This window comes from Gossypium raimondii, chromosome 6 (genome assembly GCF_025698545.1).
Source record: "Gossypium raimondii isolate GPD5lz chromosome 6, ASM2569854v1, whole genome shotgun sequence".
NCBI classification, from domain to species: domain Eukaryota; kingdom Viridiplantae; phylum Streptophyta; class Magnoliopsida; order Malvales; family Malvaceae; genus Gossypium; species Gossypium raimondii.
The window spans coordinates 57,519,440-57,542,425 of record NC_068570.1 but is presented as its reverse complement, the minus strand read 5'-3'; the positions used below and the strand labels follow the sequence as shown (position 1 = coordinate 57,542,425).

General features: G+C 32.8%; 1 protein-coding gene across 3 annotated transcripts; it reads right to left on the bottom strand.

Annotated features, from left to right (window-relative positions):
- Positions 1-4,884: 4,884 nt before the first annotated feature.
- LOC105774785 (cysteine-rich receptor-like protein kinase 11) lies at positions 4,885-18,731 on the bottom strand. Of its 3 annotated transcripts, none has more exons than XM_052632752.1 (8): positions 17,702-18,731; positions 7,531-8,265; positions 6,900-7,019; positions 6,618-6,820; positions 6,340-6,550; positions 5,994-6,231; positions 5,490-5,673; positions 4,885-5,412 (listed from the first exon to the last, which is right to left on the bottom strand). In XM_052632752.1, the coding sequence occupies exons 1-7, from the start codon at positions 18,489-18,491 to the stop codon at positions 5,517-5,519; spliced, it is 2,454 nt and encodes an 817-aa protein (XP_052488712.1). In that variant the 5' UTR covers positions 18,492-18,731; the 3' UTR covers positions 4,885-5,412; positions 5,490-5,516. The 3 variants fall into 3 exon arrangements, with proteins under 3 accessions (XP_052488712.1, XP_052488711.1, XP_012452814.1); XM_052632751.1 differs by having other exon boundaries at positions 4,885-5,404; positions 17,702-18,730; XM_012597360.2 differs by having other exon boundaries at positions 4,885-5,404; positions 5,490-5,640; positions 17,702-18,728.
- Between the last annotated feature and the right edge of the window lie 4,255 nt (positions 18,732-22,986).

Sequence of the window (22,986 nt, the reverse complement as noted above, 5' to 3'; positions counted from 1 at the left end):
TTAAGTCAAGTAACGCCTCATGCTCGACTCCGGCAACGGTCTCGGGTAAGGGGTGTTACAGATATGATTTATCCCTCCTACATAATAAGAGTAATATCTTGGGCCATTTGATGAAGTAAGACTAGAAATGCATTGTCATGCTCAATTAAGTTGATATGAGATATCACACTTATTTGTTTAACATAGTCTACTCAGATTATCAAGAAATATGATATTTGACTATACGAGTGTGACTATACCATGATTTGTGTCCAATCTAAATATAAAAGGTAAAAAGATATGTACTCGAACCTTTCCTCATACATTAGCAATAATATTCATGTCAATCGAATTAAGACTCCATCGACATTAATTTAATAAACGGAAAATAAATAACTTTTACATGGCATAATAGTTTTCATTTAGCTCTAAGTTGCATGTTATATATTTTATCTCACATGCAAGAATTATTTTAGTTATTGTTAATATTATTGATCATGTATAGAGATAGAATTTATTATGTTGAAAGGTCATAGAAAATAATTCTATAAAATTATTTACATTGTTAAAATTTATTACTATTAAATTTTAAATTATTTATTCTCTATTTTTTACTTATCACATATATCTTTTTTGTTTTGGAATTTAGATAACAACCAATAAATCAATTATTATATTTTTACTTTTCTCACTTTTCTTTTTATCGATCAAGGTCAATTTCTCGTCTTTCTTGATTTATAACAACACATTTAACTTATTTAACACTCACATTATTCAATTTAGTTCAAAAGTCACTCTTTGAAAAATTACATTTTCACCCCTAAACTTTTCATTAATTCCTATTTTGTCCCTAGGCTCAAAAATGAAATTCATGCAATTCAATATCCTTTTCAAGCTTAAACGAAATTCATATATATCTATAACAGTCCATAGATTTCACAAAAAAATTAGAATTTTCCTTTGAATTTCACAAGTTTACCATTTAGTCCCTAAATCTCAATTTTCACCCAAAATCACTTTGTAAAAGTTGTTTATTTACTAACAACATTTCATTTTCTACCATAATTTTGAATTTTAGCATGTTCATCCATGGCACAATTTCCATACATTGATAATTTTTCAAATAAATCATCAAAATAGAGAGAACATGTTATCTCGATCTCAAAAATATTAAAATTATTAAAAGCGTGACATGATTACTTACCAATTTATGCCAAGAAAGTCTCTTTTCTCTCCTAGGTTTTCCATGTAAATTTTGGGGAAAAGATGATAGAAAAGATGATATGTTCATGTAATTAATTATCATCTTTTAATTTCCCCAAATTCCAATTTAGTCCTTTTCTTTTCTCAAATTCCATGGATGATTCATCCATAAAAATCTACCATCTTTTGATTGATAGTCTATTTAATATATAAGGACCTCTAGTTTTGAATTTCATAGCTATTTAAACCTTCTAGCTTCTAGAATTCAATTTGGTCCTTTCATTAATTAATCACTAAATCGATAAAATTTTCATATCAGTATTTTCATGCAACCTTCCTATCATAATGCAACCCATGTCAAAATTTTAAAATAAATTTTTTCCTCGTCGGATTTGTGGTCCCGAAACCACTGTTCCAACTAAACCCAAAATCGGGCTGTTACAATTTATGTTGTTTATATTCCCTTTTTTTATGCATTTTTTACGTGGTTATTACATATTTTTATTTATTTATTTATTTTGGTATTATGATAGTGATATGACTATTGCTATTAGTATTATGAATTAACATTTTTATTATTATTATAGTTGCATTATTATTATGATATTTATTTATTCATTATTTATCATTTTAATATTGATATTTTGCCCACATGGCTATTTTATATTATTTTGCTATCACTATATCATCTATCATGTTTAAATATATTTGTCCATTTTCATATTATACCCAAATAAGTTAAATGCACATAGTTTTAAATGTTACATTAATTTTTACTCGATGCATAAAATTATATTTTTAAAACCGAGGCAACGTTCTTTATTTAGAAATTCGAGAAGTTGTGCCCTAACTTATGGGGTTCGACTTTCTCTTTAAACCTAAATAATCGAACATCCTTTTTAAAACTAAAAACACATAAGATTTAAATAATAATCAAATAATGAGCAATCTTATTTTCGAAGATTTGAGATGCCGTGCCCTAACTTATGGGGCATGACCTTTTTGTTTTGGTTACCTCGAGATAATAAGGCCTTTTACATAAGTTCTAATTCAGTTAGCAATATTTTAATCAAATAACATCACGAAAAAAGGGATCGCATTTTAAATTCTCTTCGGATTCTCAATATTCGACACCAAAATATTAAGTAATCAACTAGGTACCAATTTTGGGTGTTATGAGGGTGCTAGTCCTTCCTCATACATAACTGACTCCTGAACCCATTTCCTCAATTTTGTAGACCAAAAATTATCGTTTTAGTAAACCTAACATTTTATTAAAATGACTAAGTTTTGAAGTGATCCAATCACACCTAATTAAAAAGGATTGGTGATGACTCTATTTTCATTTTTTTTAAAATAAAAAAGTTGATTTCCAAAAAAGTTTCAACAGATGTTATTTTCACAATGCTTACTTTTGTTCTAAATAGATTCTACATGCATACATATGTGATAGAATTACTAATTAATATAATTTTCCTCATTAAATTTAAGTTCACCAATTAATATAATTTCTTTTAGCAGATATTATCCCACTTGAAAACTTATAAAATATTTTTTTCTTATTTTGAAAAATTTAAAAAATGTAGAGTGCAGTGTTATATAACATAAAATCTTAAATATTTTTATTAATAATGTTTAATATTTAGAGTTATTTAAATTATAAAAGTATTTACTTTTCTAAACTTTCTAGGTTTTCACATTTTAAATCTACATTTATTTTATTATTTAAGTATTTGTTTAAAAGTTAATATTTTCAAAATAGTTTAATCTTTTAGATGTCCTTGCTCATTTTGGTGTTGAAAATGGTACTACTATTGGAGGTGGATGATAATGTGGCCCTAGGGGTCTCCCACAAAATTTTGAAAATTCTTTTTAGACCTTAAAAATATAATAAATTAGAGTTAGGCCCTTCAAAAATTTGAAAATTTTCATTAAGTCTTTCAAAAATTTAAAATTTTAATTAGATCCCTTAAATTTTTTTTGTTGGTTCTCATTAAGCCTTTAAAAGTTTTACTTAAGCCTACCAAAATTTTTAAATATTCTCATTAAATCCTCCAAAATTCTTTTGAAATTTTAATTAAACCCTAAACTTTTAATATAAAAATCCAACACTGACTATCAGTGGCAATGGAATGATTTTTCTACTGTTCTCACTATTTTTGAAGTTCCTTTGGTTTCATTGATCATACTATACTACGTGCCTGTAATAGGCCAATTTTTCAGAATCATTGAGCTAGTTAATACTTAATACAGTAGATTGCGATGGGACTCCAGCCCCTACTTTGCATATGGAAAGCATTGATAATTTGATTTTATTTGAACCACATATAGGACAATAAGTAGGAATGATGGTTTTCAGAATATTCAAACCTTATCCAGGAAGTATGTCCGAAATTGAAACCTCTTTTTGGAGGTTGGATTTTGGAATCACTAGAGCTACTAATTGTGTAATGAGATACTTCCGTGTTTCTTCCTTTAGGAGGTTGAAGTTGACAGATAATAAAGTCCAAGGAACTTGTCTTTCGGGTTTTCTTTTTTGACATGGTCGAAATCAAAGTCTACCTTTCCAAACAAAATATCAATTGGGAAGAGAGTAGCAAAGTGGTGAAATTAATTGTATCCAAGAAAAAAGAAACGAAAATTGCACCTTTTCATCCATACTTGTTGAAAAGTCTGTTTTTAACAAATAGACTCCTTGTTGGTAATGAAATGATTTTCCCACCATTCCCACTTTGAATTTTGATGGTTACTAAATTAACTATAAATACGATAAAGGCAAGCACACTTATCGAACAATAGTATAGTCATGATGAGTAGAGAATATTGTATTTACGAGAATTAAAAGTATTAGTAATTACTATTTTTCTATTATTTAGCCGATAATTTAGGGTGATGTATTTTAATCCAAATTTACTAAACTAATTTAATTAAGAATAGACAATATCCAGGAAAGGATCCACCTAGACTTCACATTTTATTATGAATCTGAATTAAATGATTTATTCACTTGGTCTTGATCTGTAAAAATCCCTAAATTATGTTAATATTTCTTTCGAGAGTAAGAACAACTGACTCTAGGTTGATGAATTGAAATCTTTTTCTAATTAAAACCCCTATCTTCGCATTAACTCGCCGATAGATTTATGTCATCATATTTCTAGGATTGCATGCAACTCTACTTAATTATGCTAGATCTACTATTAAACAGAAACTTTTGCTCCACTGAATTAAGCACATTAAATATGAATTAATATCCTGAAAAAATTAAAACAAGAAATAAACATGCATAATTGAAAATAAGAATCAAATATTTATGCGTAAAAACAAACATTAAATAAAAATATTCATCATAGGTTTCATCCTCCTAGGTATCTAGGAAATTAGTTCATAATTGTAAATAGAAACATCTCTAAGTCAGAATAACCACAAGACATAATGAAACTCAATAAAATTTCGAAAGAAATTAAAAGGAGATCTTCGATCTTGATTCCGATGGCATTCTTTGAGTGTTTTCTTCGATCTTCTCCGATTTTTGCTCGATTTTTGCTCGTTTTTCGCTCATTTCCCTCCCAAATGCTCTTCTATGTATAGAAACATGAATTTAAAGAATTAGGAGTATCAAATTCACTAATTTGCATAATTAATTATCCAAAAACGTATTAAGAATAGGATTAAAATATGTTACTTTTGTAGCTTATCAAATTTAAAAAATCAGTTTCATTCATTCGGTAAACTCGACCATTTTTTCATACCCCTTTGTCATTTATTACATATATATATATATAAAAGATCAATATAGTAAAGCCGGAAGAACATCTCCCAGTGTTCTGCTAAAAGAGCAGCTTAACAAAATTTTTAGAATCTATCATATCTTTATAATAGTGAAAAAATTGAAGATGAAATGACTAATCAATCACCGAGGTGACATGTTTGAAATCGTAACTTCATTAACAGAACATAGTTTATAACTTGAATTGGGTTGAACTGATTCTTCAATAAAACGTCCAACATAAAATGCAGGTTTCGCTGGTAGAGGAACTATTATGGTGTCGCTTCCTAACATTGCAACCACTGTTGACATAGTTGGTCTGTCTGCCGGATCTGATTGCACGCACAATAACCCAATTTGGATGCATTTAAGCACCTCATTGGGCACACTCGACTCAACAAGATGCTTATCCAGTAACTCCATTCCTTCTCCTTTGGACCATAGTTTCCACGCCTACAATTCTTACTTAGAATTAGCGTAGTATACATAACATGGTATTAATCTATTATTTGAATTTTGATAGGATAAGAAAACATACAAAAGTCAGGAGGCTTTCACCGCATTCTTAAAGATGAAACCCATTATTCCTTTTTCCACTTATAATCTCCAGCAAAAGGACACCGAAACTGAAAACATCAGATTTGACAGAAAAAAGTCCTTCCATAGCATACTCGGGTGCCATGTATCCACTGTTGTAGTTTATAAGAAACAATGAAGAAAAACTAAATCAAAATTAGATAATCATAAGAAACTTTACAAACATGAACTGATTTTCAGTGTATATCAATCACATATCAGATACTCTCAGTAACAAAACCAAGGTTTGTTTCTAATCACTAACCATGAAACATACTAAGATTCATTACTTGCATGGGGTCCTTCTAGTTTATATGATATTGATGTAGAGGACATATTTCTCAGAACTGGTCGATGAATATGGATAAGTTGAAGTTGGCAACAACTAATGGTGAAGAAAATAAGTAGATGTAACCCTGAAAGCTTATGAGTTAATAAGTTGGGAAGAACCAATTAATAGACTTACTATGTTCCGACTACTCTATTTGTGTTTGCTTCATTCTGATCTCGGCCAAAAATTTTTGCCACACCAAAGTCCGAAATTTTCGGATTCATCTCATGGTCAAGTAAAACATTACTTGCTTTAAGGTCTCTGTGGATAATTCTAAGACGAGAATCCTCATGCAGATACATGATACCTCGGGCAGTTCCTTTAATAATATTGAATCGTTTTTGCCAAACTAGTTGGGCAGGCAAACTCGAATCTGACAAATGCTCAAGAAGGAGAGAAAAAGAAATGACAAGTTAAATATTCAAATTTATTTTGTGTATGTATAAGATAATGTTGTTATTTCAAGGTTGAAGGATCAAACCGAATAGGAACATGTCAAGGCTTTTGTTGGGCATGAATTCATATACAAGCAACTTTTCGTTTTTCTCTAAGCAGCATCCTAAGAGCCTCACAAGATTCCTATGCTGTAATTTGGCAATTAACATGACCTCATTCTTGAACTCAAGCAGCCCTTGACCAGAAGTTCTTGAGAGCCTTTTAACTGCAATTTCTTTTCCATCCGCTAGTGTGCCCTACAAATAAACATATTAACATGCATTTTTTCTTAACTACGTTATTTTAGTTCCTAACCATAATTACCTTGTATACAGGGCCAAATCCACCTTGTCCTAGCTTATTTTCATCACAAAAATTATTGGTTGCTGCTTGTAAAATATTCAATTGAATTGAAGGAAACTCCTGCGACCTTCCTATATTTTGTAGATCAAAATTTTCGCTTGAGTTCCCACGAGGAACACTTCCCACTACCAAGTCAAGTGATCGAACTTCTTGGCCTTTATCCTCTGTAATAAAACAAAATGTGATTGGCTATAAGATTATAACATAAATTTGTAAATGCCAGCATGATCTAATAGTGCATACCTTGAACGTTTCTCCTTCTCCAGATAAAGAAACCACAAGCAGAAAACAGAGCTAGTCCTAGAGTAGCTGATAAGCTTGCACCAAGTGGAATCGATATTGATTTGCTTTGTTTCGTTTCATCTGATAATTTTTTCCCAGAAAAAAGAGATCTTATCATCAATTCGTGGAAGGACACGTAACAAGAAACACAAAAACTCAACTAGCCTTAAGAAGCAAGAGAGCAAAGCTTGCAACTCATATAGTGGAAGATTGTTTAGACTAGATACTAAGTGTGCTGGCAACCATATCTACTTAGGATGAAATGAATACAAAAGAAGATGGCTAACTAAATCCAATCAAAGGAGCCGATCCTTTTATTGATGGGCTAACCACTTAACAGTCGAATTGACTATTCTTTTGTTACAAATGATCTTGCAATTTTTTTGTTTGAATCAAATGCAATCAGAGATGAAGAGGATGAGAAGGATTGAGAAAAGGAGCTGTGGTTAAGTCGTTGGCTGTGAGGAATGCTGGATTCGGAAAAGAAGGCTCTCAAACCATATTAGAGATTGAATGAATAGATGGTTTCCATGTTCCAATTTGGTAATTTTTATTACATCAATTTACTTACGAGTCATCTAGCCATACTTACCTTTTGTAAATGTATGTGCAGGAGATAAAGCAGCATCAGTGTTAGGTCCTAGTGTATAGAAGGGATGCAAATCCCAGTGGAAATAACAGTTAGGTTTCTGAACAAAACCACCTTGCTTCGCACCGCAACAGATATCATGGGTGTCTGTGGCTCGCTTTAGGCAGTTCCAACAATTTTCCCGTGATAAATCTGGGGTGCATTGCATTAGTGCATATATAGTTTGAGATTCTGTAAATTTTGCTTCCCCAGTTGCATACTTAAGCTTAGAAGAGCCGTTGGAAGCATTATTCCTCGTACTCCACACCAAACCTTCCCAAGCCATTTCAAATTTTGTTTGTACGTCCGATTTGATGCTTTCATTGGTACCAGCTGCATACGTGGGTTCTACCTCCAAGTTTCCAAAAAATGGGCGATTTGCGTAGTGTACAATACACGATCGAAAAACTGTCAATGAAACGGCTTCTTTCCAGTGAGGACACTTAACTCTGAGATCATGAACCGAGGAACTGACACAACTATAACAGTCATCTTTAATTAAGTCTCCTCTGCACATCCCAAGAGCGTAAGCTTTGTTGGAGTCTTGGCCACCAATGTCTTTAAAGAAACCACCATTTTCAGAGACTTTGTGTGGGAGAGAATCGAGAATATGGTCAAGGTTTTTTCCATATGTACTGCTGGTTGTGAAACTACCCGATTCATTATAGCACCTAAAGCTTTGGTAGGTTAGATTGATGCCTGCAAAATTTTCCATATGAAAGCTTTCGTTAAGGGGTTTTTCTTTTATAAATTGGCTAACCACTTAGTCAGCAGTGGAACTGACTTTCCTTGTTCACACAAACGAAAAACATAGGAAAGCCTCAAATTTTTTGTTTGAATCAAATGCAATCAGAGACGAAGATGAGTGCTGGATTGAGAAAAGAAGGCTCTCAAATTGGATGAATATTTGGACAAATTTTGTAATTTTGCAAGTCTAGGATATCAGATAACTACGAGAAATAATTACAAATTAGATAACAATAACAGTAAGTTTTGGTTGCTTATAGACGTTAAGCTCTTTCGGAATGATACCTATTATCTCCATCTCTATCTGTTACCAGCTCAAAAATTATAAATAATATTGATAATTTCTAAAATCATTTATTCATCCTAATTTTTATTGCCATTAATATTAGATTTCATTTTTATTATAATAAAATGTTAGTTATTTCTATTACCATTAACATTAAAATCCTTATTAAAGTAAAATTGTTTTATTATTATTTAATTTTTATAATTACATTGATAAAATAAACTGAAATTTATTTATTAAACTAAAATACCAATTAATTTTAGTGGTTGAGACTCATATTAATTAGCTTAATTTTTAATTAATTGATTTAGAAAATTTTGTTGAATAATCTCATTATAGGTTTTGATTATATCTGTTTTTTTACACAATGTCTAGAATTACCCATAGTTTCTTTCCAACCCATAAATTGGAGTATAATGCGCTTCAGCGTACTCGAACATTTCCTCATACATTAGCAATAATGTTCATGTCAATCAAATTAAGACTCCATCTACATTAATTTAATAAACGGAAAAAAATAACTTTCACATGTTATATATTTTATCACACATGCAAGAATTATTTTAATTATTGTTAATATTATTGATCAGAGACAGAATTTATTATGTTGAAAGGTCATAGAAAATTAATTCTTTAAAATTATTTACATTGTTAAAATTTATTATTATTAAATTTTAAATTATTTGTTCTCTATTTTTTATTTATCACATATTTCTTTATCGTTTTGGAATTTAGATAACAACCAATAAATCAATTATTATATCTTTACTTTTTATTAATTGAACTGTTATTTATTTTGAAGATTATGGACGTAAATAATGAAAATAAATTGAACGTCTGATTATTTCTTTTTAGATCTTTACTTGATAGGGATTAAAAATATAAAATTTTGTATTTATAAAGATTTCAAGTTCAATTTTGTGACAATTGGTAGAGTTAGGGATTAATCAATAGTTGAGGTAAAAACATGTTTATAATGAATTTGAATATTGTTAAGCATGAATGGTTGTTAATAAAATGAGGAGAGAATGAGAAATTTTCAAAATTATGATAGTCTTGGTATACATTGTGTGAGATCGATGAACAGAAAGACTATTGTATGAGATATTAGAGCTTAAAAGTCCTATCCCAGGGAAATGGTGATGGCCAATTTTTACACTTTATGTGAAATTGATGAGAAAAAATTATGTGATGGGATATTAGAGACTTTAATTGTTGGTTGAACTAAGCCGGGAGGAAAGCATGTAATTGAAGTTTTGCAATTGAGCCTAACTCAATGAATTTTTATAAATGGGAGTTTGTGAATTTATTAATTAGAGGAAGATAGTTGTTTCTTGATGCACTATTCATTACATTTGACCATGTAAGTTGTGGGAAATAGTTAAAGGAACAAATTTATTATGGTATGGAGTTTGCTATATATGTTTCGTTATTGTATTTAATGAGGTGAAGATTATGATAGAGTTGATGTGGAAAAATCAAATATATTCATGGTTAGATGATTATTTTTTATTTCTTTCTTATAACGATTTATTAATCAAAACACTTATACAAATAAAAATAAAAGGCTTGTAATAGTTTAAACAAAGGGCAACCCTTTAAACATTCAAACAATACATAGCTGATAACATTTTAGAATAACGTATTTTTATGTATTAATTATGTATTTATTCTAAGTATGATCCTGCTAATTTGAGCTATTTATGATCTTTTATATCATAGGGACTAAATTTGAGGCAAAAGCAAAATTAAGGGCCAAAAGTGTGAATTTAGAGATAAAATGGGCCAATGAGCGACACAAGGAAAAGTTGGTGCCAAAAGTGCAAGCGTGGAGGACACAAGGGTTGAAATGCAAAAAGAAGAGATTTTATTCTATCAAACTCTATTTTAATTATATTAGGATAATTAATATTAAGATAATTATTAAGGATTATTTAATTTTAGGATTTAATTTTATTTATCTTTATTTATCTTCAATTAAATGTATTTATCTTTTGGGAATTTAAGTAGGATTAGACTATCTCCCCTAGCACTATAAATAGGGGTGAAGTGACTCAAAAGAGATCGATCTTTTTCTGTAAACACTCTCTCCCCAAAAGTCTAGGCTTTTGTTCTTCTCATATTTCCTTTCAATAAAATCTCCATTTTTATTATATTTATTTTCTTTTCCACCACAACTATGAGCCACTAAACCTATCTAGCCAAAGGATGTCGAAAATCCCCAAAAGGGTTCATGAGGCTTAGAATCCGTACTTAGCCTTCTCAACGAGTATTCATCGTTTCTCTGCACTACGGGTCTGACGCTTCTGTCCATGTCCCTTAAGAAGTAAGCTTTTCAACATATGCAAAGGTAGTCGTTTTGTATGTTTTGGGAAGGTTGCACAGTCGGTTCGTTAGCTTACTGCATCAGAGGTTGGCGAGCCCAAGAGTCAAAATGGCGTGGGATTCGCCATTGAGAAGCGTTGATCTAGCATAAGACGATCCCACAGAAGCGATTGTTGGCTAGAGTCAGGTTCCACCAAATCGTAAGTCTAAATCCTTGGAGCTGGTGGTCGTAGGCATCATTTTTCCACTATAACTGGCTTATTCGATTTGAGAAGGATCATCTAAAAGCCGAGGATTGAACCCAAGGCGGAACGAGACAACTGGAGGCTGGAATCTCCCATAAGAATTTTCTTTCTCTCAACTCTATTTTTAATTTCTCAAATTTTCGATTTAATATTCTTAATTCTGTTTTTATTTTATTTTTCATTTCCAGATTCAAACCTTTAATTCTGTTATTTTCTTATTTTTTTTCCAGGAATGTAGGTTTTCTTGGGCAAGATTCTGCCTGGGATTTCACGGAACAAGATATTGTGCAAATCCAGTCCCTGAGGATTTGATCCTACTTCCCTTTTACTATTCTTTTTCATTATTTATTAGGGATAGGATATTTTTGGTGCTTTCAACAACCACATCAAATTTTGGCGTCGTTGTCGGGGATTGGCAACGTACTAATCTTGTTTTTTGTTTCTTATGACTAGATCTGCTCCAAGTACTCTTGCGTTCGATTCAGAAATTGAGAAGACTGCTAGAGCCAATCGCAAGGAGACAAACTTACGGAAAAAGCAGTCAGCGGTGGTTGAAACTCAAAGTAACCCACCGCCAGAAATCAAAGTCGACGATGAAGCTGAGTCTAGGGTTAACGAAAACCCTACTCAAACACTTGAAAGTGAAAAAGTAGAAGTCGACTCACCAGAAGAAGTGCTTAACGCTAGGGTTAACGAAAACCCGAATCTAGCACACCAACCAATGGCTCAAACGATTCGGCAACTGGTCGAAGTTCCAATAGAACAACCGCCATTGTGCATCACGTATACTACTGTGGATACTGATTTTGAGTTAAAGTTAGGTTTAATCCAGTTACTGCCAACTTTTCGTGGGTTGCAAAATGAAATCCCCACAAGCATCTGAAAGAGTTTCATATGGTTTGTCTTAGCATGAAACCTCAGGGGGTAACTGAGGATCAGATTAAATTGCGAGCTTTCCCTTTCTCCCTAGCAGATTCCGCTAAGGAATGGTTATTTTATTTACCCCCTGGATTTATTACAACTTGGGCTGATTTATCTCGTTTGTTTCTGAACAGGTTTTTTCTAGCATCTCGAGCAGTTGAGTTAAGAAGAGAGATCATTGGAATAAGGCAAAAAGAAGCTGAGTCCCTTTACGATTATTAAGAGTGATTTAAGAAGTTGTGTGCAAGCTACCCACAACATGATATAACGGAGCAATCTCTCCTCCAATACTTTTATGAAGGTTTGAAGCCCATGGAGATGAATATGGTAGACGCCGCCAGTGGAGGCGCATTGGTCAACATGACTCCCCAACAAGCGAGACACTTGATCTCTACGATGGTTGCAAATTCTCAACAATTCCGAGCCAATACTGAACCCTCTAAAAGGGTTCACCAGCTAAGTAATTCAACCTTAGAGGATAAATTTGATAGACGTACTATTATGATGAACTCTCTTATTGTAGAAAAAGCGAAGACAGCCCAGTTATGCGGAATATGTGCTACACTTGATCATGCAACTGATGCATGTCCAATTTGTATGATGATACCACGACCCATCTAGATACTGTGGGAAATTTACCTGGGCCGCCACAAAGCCGATACGACCCCTACGCTAATACCTACAACCTAGGGTAGAGGGACCATCCTAACTTAAGTTATGGGGCCAATCCACGAAATAACCAGCCATACCAAAATCGGTTTTCGTAACAGCCGCAAGGTTCAGGTAATTTTCTAGAAACCATGGTCAATAAGTTAGCAGCCAATGTTCTTGATTTTCAACAGCAAACTCCTAACTTCCAAAAAGAGACGAAAGATTTCCAACAGAAAATCGAGGCATCCATCAGAGAGTTGACCACATCGATCGAGAAATTGACCTCTCAAGGGAAGCTACCGTCACAAATAGAACCAAACCTGGACAAAATGCGAATGCAATGACGTTATGAAGCGGAAAGGTACTGGAATCAATTCCTGACAGTAAACTTGGCCAAGAAATCGCCCAGAAAAAACTCAAGAAAGACAAACAGGTCCGACCAAAGCCTCCATTGCCTAAAATTCAACCTCCATTTCCAGAACGATTCAACCAGTTTCGACGAAGTAAAGAGGACAAGGAAATCCTCGAAACATTTAGGAATGTCGAGATCAACATTCCACTATTGGACGCCATCAAGCAAATATCGCGGTTTGCTAAATTTCTTAAAGAACTTTGCACCAATAATCGAAAATTAACAGGTAATGAAAGGGTGAATGTTGGTGAGAATGTATTTGTAGTGTTACAGCGGAAAATGCCGGTAAAATACAAGGATAGGCGTATGTTTGCAATACCATAAAAAATAGGTCATCTGAGAATTAAGAAGGCTATGTGTGATCTAGGGGCTTCTATAAATGTAATGTCGTATTCTATTTATGAATCACTTAACGCGGGTTTTTTGACAAAAATAGGTGTTATAATTCAATTGGCGGACAGTGTCATTGTGCATCCGTAAGAGTCCTTGAGGATGTTACGTAAAAGTTAACGAGCTTATTTTCCCTGCAGATTTTTATGTGATCAAAATGGAGGAGGATGGCACTCCTGGATATTTAGATCTCCTGCTGGGTCGACCATTCCTTAGTACAGTTAGTACTAAAATTGACGTTCGAAGTGGAACTCTCACGATAGAGTTTGATGGGGAGATCGTAAAGTTTAATGTCTACGACGCCATTAGCAATCCAAGCGAAATCTTGAGCGTAAATCGTATTGACATAATTAACTCTTTAGTGGAAGAGAATTTTGAGTCAATTTATGGAGATAATTCTGAACTTGATGAATTTGAATTTGTTAATAAGTTATTGTCTCCAAATACTAAACTGTTACCTTTTGTTATACAGGTTCCAGAGTTGGAAGAAATTCGCAATGATGCCTACGAGAATGCTCGCATTTATAAAGACAAGACAAAGTTGTTTCACGATAAGAGAATAGCTCAGAAGCATTTTTCGGTAGGACAAAAAGTTTTACTTTATAACTCCGTGTTAAAGTTATTCCCAGGTAAGCTTCGATCACGATGGCAAGGACCTTTTATTGTTACTAAAGTGTTCACACATGGAGCGATTGAAATAGAGAGTGAAGAATCTGAAAAGCAGTCCGTAGTCAATGGCCAGCGGTTGAAGCCGTTTTATGAGAATTTTCAAGCCCACATGGTTGAAAAAATCCATTTGGAACCACCATAGAACCAATAACGGTGTCGAGCTAATGATATTAAACAAAAGCTTGTTGGGAGGCAACCCAATTTTTATTATTTATTTATTTATTTTATTTTATTTACTTTATTTACTTTATTTATTACTTTACTTTATTTTATTATTTATTACTTATTTGGATATTAATAAATTTTTCTTCTTTTGCTTAGATAAAACAGACCGAAAATGCGAAGAAAACCGTTGAGCAACGCTTAGAGTGTATTGAGGCCCGACTTGAAACCTTTCGCCAGCAACTGACTGAGCTCATTGCCATCATATGTGATTGACAATAACAACACGGGGATTTTTTCTAAACTTTTCTACCTATTTATTTCTTTTCGTCCACATTGAGGACAATGTGCTTTCAGTAGAGGGGAGGTACTCTTTGTTATTACTGGAATTTTCTGCTATGATTTTGGTTATTGTTGTTGCTGCTGTGATTATTTTTAGCTTGAGGCTCCATTTTGTCCATATTTATTTAGAATCTCCAGCCTCTTTTCATGCCCAAGATTTTTACCAAGATTTGCCTACTGTTTGACTTACAAGCATGATTCTTGTTTTTTGAGGAAATTACAGATTTTCCATAATTGATGCCATCTCCATTGTTTTATTTTTCTTAGGCTAAAAATAATTGTGATTCATAGAGTTAACTTTATCTTGCTTTTCTTAAAATTAATCAAGTTTAATACAAAGTGGTCACTTAATATGTTTGCATGCTAAAATATATTCATGACTATTAAAGTAATTACTGAAACTTATTTTTGACACTTGATTTTTTTCTCTAAAGTCCTCATAAAAAAAGTTATTAATAAAATGTCGTTTAATGTTTTCGTGGTTATGAGTGCAGCTTAAAAATGTGACTGACTAAGTAACTGGGGTAGGGTGCTTGGGTTGTCATCCTATTTCAAGTCAAAAGGTTGTGTGACGTGTTAGGTAAAACTCTACTAACCGGAATTAATTTTTGAGAACATGTTGGGCTGAGTAACTGGGGTGAGGTGCTTGGTTGTTATCTCTCTTCGCGTCAAAAGGTTCGATGTGTTGTTAAGAAAAAAAATTATAATAAATTAGGAGTCTGTTGGGCTGAGTAACCGGGGTGGGGTGCTTGGCTGTTATCTTTCTTCACGTCAAAAGGTTCAGAATATTCCTAAAGCATAAAAAATATAAATAATAAATAAATCAAAATCAAAATAAATAAAAAAGAAAAAATATATATAATTTGGGGACTAAAGGAGGAAACAAATAGAGTGTCTTGGTAGGTTTGGTAATTTACCTAATTTTCATTAAATAATTGAAGTCGATTCTAATTTTTGTGTGTGTTAATTGAAAAACATTTTCTGTTTTACTTAAAGTAAGTTTAGGGTTCTCTTTATTTTTCATATGCATTTTTTACTGTTTTTTATAAAATTTTGGAGTGGTATTTCTTTTATGGCAGAATCTAACTTTCACAGTAGATAGGAACCATACTTGAGGGCAAGCATGGGCTAAGTAGGGGGAATTTGATAACACTCTAGAATAACGTATTTTTATATATTAATTATGTTTTTATTCTGAGTATGATCCTGCTAATTTGAGCTATTTATGATCTTTTATCTCATAGGGACTAAATTTGAGGCAAAAGCAAAATTAAGGGCCAAAAGTGTGAATTTAGAGATAAAATGGGTCAATGCGCGACACAAGGAAAAGTTGGTGCCAAAAGTGCAAGCGTGGAGGACAAAAGGGTTGAAATGCAAAAAGAAGAGATTTTATTCTATCAAACTCTATTTTAATTATATTAGGATAATTAATATTAAGATAATTATTAAGGATTATTTAATTTTAGGATTTAATTTTATTTATCTTTATTCATCTTCAATTAAATGTATTTATCTTTTGGGAATTTAAGTAAGATTAGACTATCTCCCCTAGCACTATAAATAAGGGTGAAGTGACTCAAAAGAGATCGATCTTTTTTTGTAAACACTCTCTCCCCAAAAGTCTAGGCTTTTGTTCTTCTCATATTTCCTTTCAATAAAATCTCCATTTTTATTATATTTATTTTCTTTTCCACCACAACCATGAGTTACTAAACCCATCTAGCAAAAGGTTGTCGAAAATCTCCAAAAGGGTTCATGAGGCTTAGAATCCGTACTTAGCCTTCTCAACGAGTATTCATTATTTCTCCGCACTATGGGGCTGATGCTTCCGTCCATGTCCCTTAAGAAGTAAGCTTTTCAATGTATGCAAAGGTGGCCGCTTTGTATGTTTTGGGAAGGTTGCACAGTCGGTTTGTTAGCTTGTTGCGTCAGAGGTTGGTGAGCCCAAGAGACAAAATGGCATGGGATTCGCCATTGAGAAGCGTTGATCTAGCATAAGATGATCCTACAGAAGCGATTGTTGGCTAGAGTCAGGTTCCACCAAATCGTAAGTCTAAATCCTTGGAGCTGGTGGTCGTAAGCGTCCTCTTCCACTATAACTGGCTTATTCGGTTTAAGAAGGATCATCTAAAAGCCGAGGATTGAACCCAAGGCGGAACGAGACAACTGGAGGCTGGAATCTCCCATAAGAATTTTATTTCTCTCAACTCTATTTTTAATTTCTCAAATTTTCGATTCAATATTCTTAATTCTGTTTTTATTTTATTTTTCGTTTCTAGATCCAAACATTTAATTATGTTATTTTCTTATTTTTTTCCAAGAACGCAGGTTTTCTTGGGCAAGATTTTGCCTAGAATTTTACGGAACAAGATATTGTGTAAATCCAGTCCCTAAGAATTTGACCCTACTTCCCTTTTATTATTCTTTTTTATTATTTATTAAGGATAGAATATTTTTGGTGCTTTCAACGACCGCATCAATAGCTAGCCAACAAAATTGAAACTTTAATAATAATAACTCATCCTCGTTAAGTTCTCTGATTACCTACTATGAATAGGCAGAAATAAAGGTTCAAAAACCTTTAGGCTATAACCTTATCCAACCTATGTGCGTTACTGTTGGTGACCTTTTTTACTTTCGTATATATCGTTTTATTTATATAATTTATATGATAATATATATGTAAACATAATATAAAATTTATTAAGTTATGTTTAAAAATTAAAAATCTTATATATCATTATTATGTATTGGAAATTTTGATCAATTAATTATTTGAATCCATAATATCTTTTGATTTTTGAATTGATAGCATTTTTACTGATATAATTATTTTAATTTAATATATAATATATTTGCTTATAGATGTCAAGCTCTTTTAGAATGATACCTATTAGAATTCATTTTCTTTGAAAAGATGCTTATTTATTCTAATTTTAATTTAATTCAATTTACTCATGAGTCATGTAGAAGATGCCTACATACCTTTTATATCTGGGGAAGGAGGTGGAGGAGATAAGGATGGCGGAGATAAGGATGGGGTTGCTGTAGTATAGAAAGGATACAAATCCCATCTGAACCAACAGTTAGGCTTCTGAACATAACCTCCCTGCTTTCCACGGCAACAGCTTTCATAGTTACTCACAGATTGCCTTAGGCAAGAATCACAATCCTTGTGTGATAAATCTGGAGTGCACTGCATTAGCGCAAATATCGTTCGGAATTCTGTAACGTCTGCTTCCCCGGTTGCATACTTAGTAGAAGACCCGCTGGAAGCCTTGCTCACCACTCTGTCCATCAAACTCTCCCAAATAGTATCAAATTGAGTTAAGTTGGAAGTGATGTCCGCCATATTATAGCCTGCATCAGTGGGTTGTAGCTCCAGGATTCCGAAAAAGGGGCGATTTGCATAGCGTGCAAGACAAGGAGGATCACCTCCCCATGAAAGGGCTTCTTTTCGGTTGGGACAGCTAGCTATGAGATCCTGGATTGAAGCATTGAGACATGTATAACAACCGTTTGGAGTAGAGTCTCCTCTGCACATACCAAGAGCGTAAATTTTGTTGGAGTTTTGGCCGATACTGGCAGTAAAGAAACCACCATTTGCAGAGACATTAGGTAGGAGAGAAGCAAGAATAAGGTCTCTGTTTTTGCCATATGTACTATTAAGGGTGAAATTACCAGTGTCATAGCATCGTAGGTTAGCGTCAACGAGAGCAATGCCGATAAGCAGATGGGAGAGAATTGAAGAAAGAGCTTTAAGTTTTATCCACATTTTGAGATTCTATAATCTCAAGGAACCAAAATCGAGATAAAAGAAGTGGGAACTTAGTATTCCAGATATGTTTGGACAGAGATGGGAGTATTTGTGTTTTGGTTTCCATGCCTGGAGTGGGAGAAAGACTCAAGAGCGCCCATTAAAGCTAAAAGATTCAATCCATGCTAGGAAGCTTGGTTTTCGGGTTATCTTTTTGACTAATCCAAGTCAATGTCTACCTATCAAACAAAATTTCGGAAAAGAATTTCGCTTAATTCATTGGAAATAATGCAAACATAATGAAAAATCATACATGTTGAATTGGATGGTTTTGTCAGTTTTGAACATACAAACTCGTTTTCTGTGGTACGTATTTTGCCACAGTTCCCACTTCCTTTCCAAGTTTCATTTGCTTCTTTGAATTTGCTACCTGCCTGTCAGAGTAATTACTCTTGTTGGGCTAATTAGTGCTAGGCTTTTTACTTAAATAATTCAAAAAATATAAATATTTACAAAAATAACCCAAGTTAAAAAATTATAATGAAAATTACATGAAATCTATAGTGTCGATACTGGCACTTTGATGGCTGGCACCAAAGTCAATCACCGTGTAATGATTGCTTGTTGATTGGGTTGGGGTTTAAAAAAAATATTTTTTTGATGCTGACACCACAATGGCCGGCACCCATTTGTATTTTTGGGTCTACTTTTTGAAAAATATTGGTATTTTTCGGTTTGAAAAAATTTTTTTAATTAGGTGTCGGCATCTACATGGTCGGCACCAGAAAAAAATTCAAATATTATTTCAGTACTTTTTGTTGTTGGCACCCGTGGTAGGTAAAAAAAATTTTTTGATCCCGTGTTTCTCAAGACCGAGACCCGGGTAAGAAAATTTTTTTTTTTGGTGTCGGTCTTCCCCATGCCGGCACTAGTTATTTTTTGCAGGGAAAATATCGGGTGAGCCACACAGCCTGGCCACACAGTCGTGTGTCCTCTGCTCCTTTGAAATTTTTTTATATTTTCTGAAAAATTTTCTGAGTTCCCAATTTAGTCCCGATTTATTTCAAATGCGTATTTTGGGCCTTGATGGCTCATATAAGGGACAATATGAGTGATTATGATTAGATTTCGATATATATGTTAAATGATATGAAATGCTCGTATTTGATTTGAAAAGTTCGGTAATGCTCAATAACCCTGTTTCGGCAACAGATAAGGGTTAGGGGTGTTACAGATGATGTTTTATTTTCCACTAAGTCTAAAAGAAATATATTGAGTTTTAAAGATATTCATATTAATGGATATCATATTGAGACTATGAATAAGAAAAATATTGAATATTTATATATTACAAATGTTGAATGTGAAAAGAAATATGTTTTGGAAAGACTATCTGCTTTTCATCAGGTTTATAATAAACACATATTAGTGCAATTGAGGCACATGTTACACAAACTAGAAGTTCGTTAAACCACATACTTTTACTATTTACCATGACCGGTTATGCCATCCCGGGTCTATTATGATGCGAAAATTAATTGAGAATTCATATAGACATTCTTTAAAGAACTAGAATATTCTTTAATTTAAATAATTTTCATTTGCTGCTTGTTCTCAATGAAAATTGCTTATTAGAAACTCACTAGCTAAAGTTGAAATTTAATGTCTTACATTTCTGAAATGAATATGGTCTCATTCATCCACCATGTGGATGGTTTTTATATTATATGATTTTGGTATATGCATCTACAAAACAATCACGTATGTGTTATCATCTTGCAACCTGTCATTTGCAAGATTGCTTGTTTAAATAATTAATTTTAGATTATGCAATTAAGACAATTCATCTTGTTAATACTGATTGTTGACACCATTTTTTTATAAAACGGGGTCGAATTGGTTTTTCAAAAAGAAAATGAATACGGGAGTCGGTGTGATCGGGTCACCTCGTAAAACTGTTGTTTTCAATAATCAATTTAGATTTATTAAAACAACGATTTTGGAAAAATAGGTTCGGGAGTCGGTTACGTACAAGGAAGGATTAGCACCCTCATAACGCCCAAAATTGGTACCTAGTTGATTATTTAGTGTCTTTAGTGTCGAAGATTGAAAACTTTGAAGAATTTTTAAAAAATACGATCCTAAAAACTTTCGAAGAATGTGGATTGGAATTTAGGACTTTCTTGTTCCGAAAGAATATCACATCCAGCACATTAGGATACGATACTTTAAACTCTCGAAACCAAGATCACCTTATGGTTTCCAAAACCCATACTTTGAGACTTTAAGAGGGTATTTGGCTATTTGGCTAAACGAGAAATTGAAACTCAGCACATTAGGGCACGCTTTCTCGAATTTTCAAATGCAAAATATTGTCTTTATTATTTTGTAGAAAAAAATCCTCATCTTGAGAAAACAACGTGTCATATCCAATGCGTTAGGACACAACGTATTGAATTCCCGATAATGAGCTTTTATTTATGTTTCTTGATTAAAGAGCATTCTCGATTATTTAGATTCAACGAAGAAAATTGGAACCCAATACGTTAGGGCTCAATCTTCTCAAAGATCCCAAACACTGAGTATTGCCTTTATTATTTTTTATAGGAATCCTCATATCGAGTAAACAATATGTCATATCCAATGCATTAGGACACAACGTATCGAATTCCCCATACGAGAATACATGCCGAAAAATTTACTTACTTTAGAAAATATTTGGCTATCCCAAATTTTAAAAAAAAAAGGGATCATGCCCAGTAAGTTAGGACACAATCTTTTCTTAATTCCCGAGATCATTTAAAACTTGAGTTTGAAAAGATTCGTGTATTTAGATTTATTGTGAAAATTGAAACTCGGTAAGTTAGGGTACGACCTTCTCGAATCTAAACACGAGATTTTGCTTATTTTAAAATCATGATTCATGCATCGAATTAATCTAACTCGAAATGGTAGAAATGAAACTCGATGTTAATATGCGTACAAAACAATATTGGATACGATGGTGTAAAAGTAATACGAGCAATAACAACAAAATAAAATAAATAAAAGGACAAAACAATAACATACAAGAATACAAGCATATAAATAAAACTAAAACATTCTTTCAAAATAATAATGAAAATGTAAGTCAATAGATAAATAAATAAAATGAATAAAATTATAAAAATGTAAAAGATATATGTATGTACATATATATATATATATATATATATATTAATATATATATGTATTTATATTTATGAAAATTAAAAATGTATATAGATATATATAGATATGTATATAGATTATAAAATATAAGTACGTGTATATACATAATATTGTAAAATGCGGAGAATATATATGTATGTATATATAATGAAATTTGAAATTAAAAGATATACATAATAATGATAAGAATAATAATAATAATAATAACAATAATAATAAAATTAGTTTAATAATAATAAAAATAACAATGACAGGACTAAATTGAAAATAAAACAAAATCTCAGGGGATAAATCAAAAATAAAATAAGGCAAAGGACCGAATTACACTACGCGAATGAAATAGAGGGACTAAAATAGTAAATATCCCATACTCCAAAATGCATCACCTTGCGTAGGACTAAAATGAAACAGGATTAAAGTTATGTGGCAAAATTAAAAGATAAAAAAACTCGATTGCAAACAAGTAAAATGCGGAAGGACTAAAAGGGTAAATAACCCAAAAGTCGAAAACACGTGGATCCCCTGGAGCAGGTCGGGTGGGCGTGCGACTTAGTCCAAAACGATGCCGTTTTGGCGCCTAAACCTTTGACCCAAAACGACAGCGTTTAGTGAGGCTATATAAATAAAAAAATTTACCAAAAAAAACTCATTCTTCCCCACTTTTAAAAAAAATTTAGAAAACCTCTCATGCCCTCTCCCCTTTTCAAAAATCGGCCAGCTTTCGGCAAGGGCTCCGGCCATACACGGTGACGGAAAGCTAAAAAAATTCTTTTTTACTCCCCTTTTCACGTAGGGCCCAGATTTGGGCTCGAAAGACCTCGAAAGAAATGGGAAAAAGAAGATCCTTCCTCTCCTTTAGGCTCGATTTCGACGACGGAGAAGAGCCCTCCGACGACGACCGCGGTTGCCTCAAGTGAATCCTTTCCCCTTTTCCTTTTTATTTTTTTGTACTTAGAAATGAAAATAAAAATAAAAATAAACAAGGTAACGGATTTAAAAAAAAGATATGGCAATCACCTCAAATTTTTTTTATTTTTCGAATCTTTTCATACAATATCCTCCCTTCTTTACAAATCTGTTATCTGGCTTTTTATAGCCGATTTACAATATATTTTTCTACTGTTTTGCACTATTTCAGCTTCATTTCTGCCACTGATTTTTTGCTGTTGTCTTTCGCCTTTTTCTTGCTTCTGTTTCTATCTTTTTTGAAGGCAATGTGAAGTCAAGGGAAGGAGTTTTTGCCATTTCGGTGCAACATGGGTGGAGGCGTCGTCATCGGGCGTGGTGCGCGCTGAGGGCACAC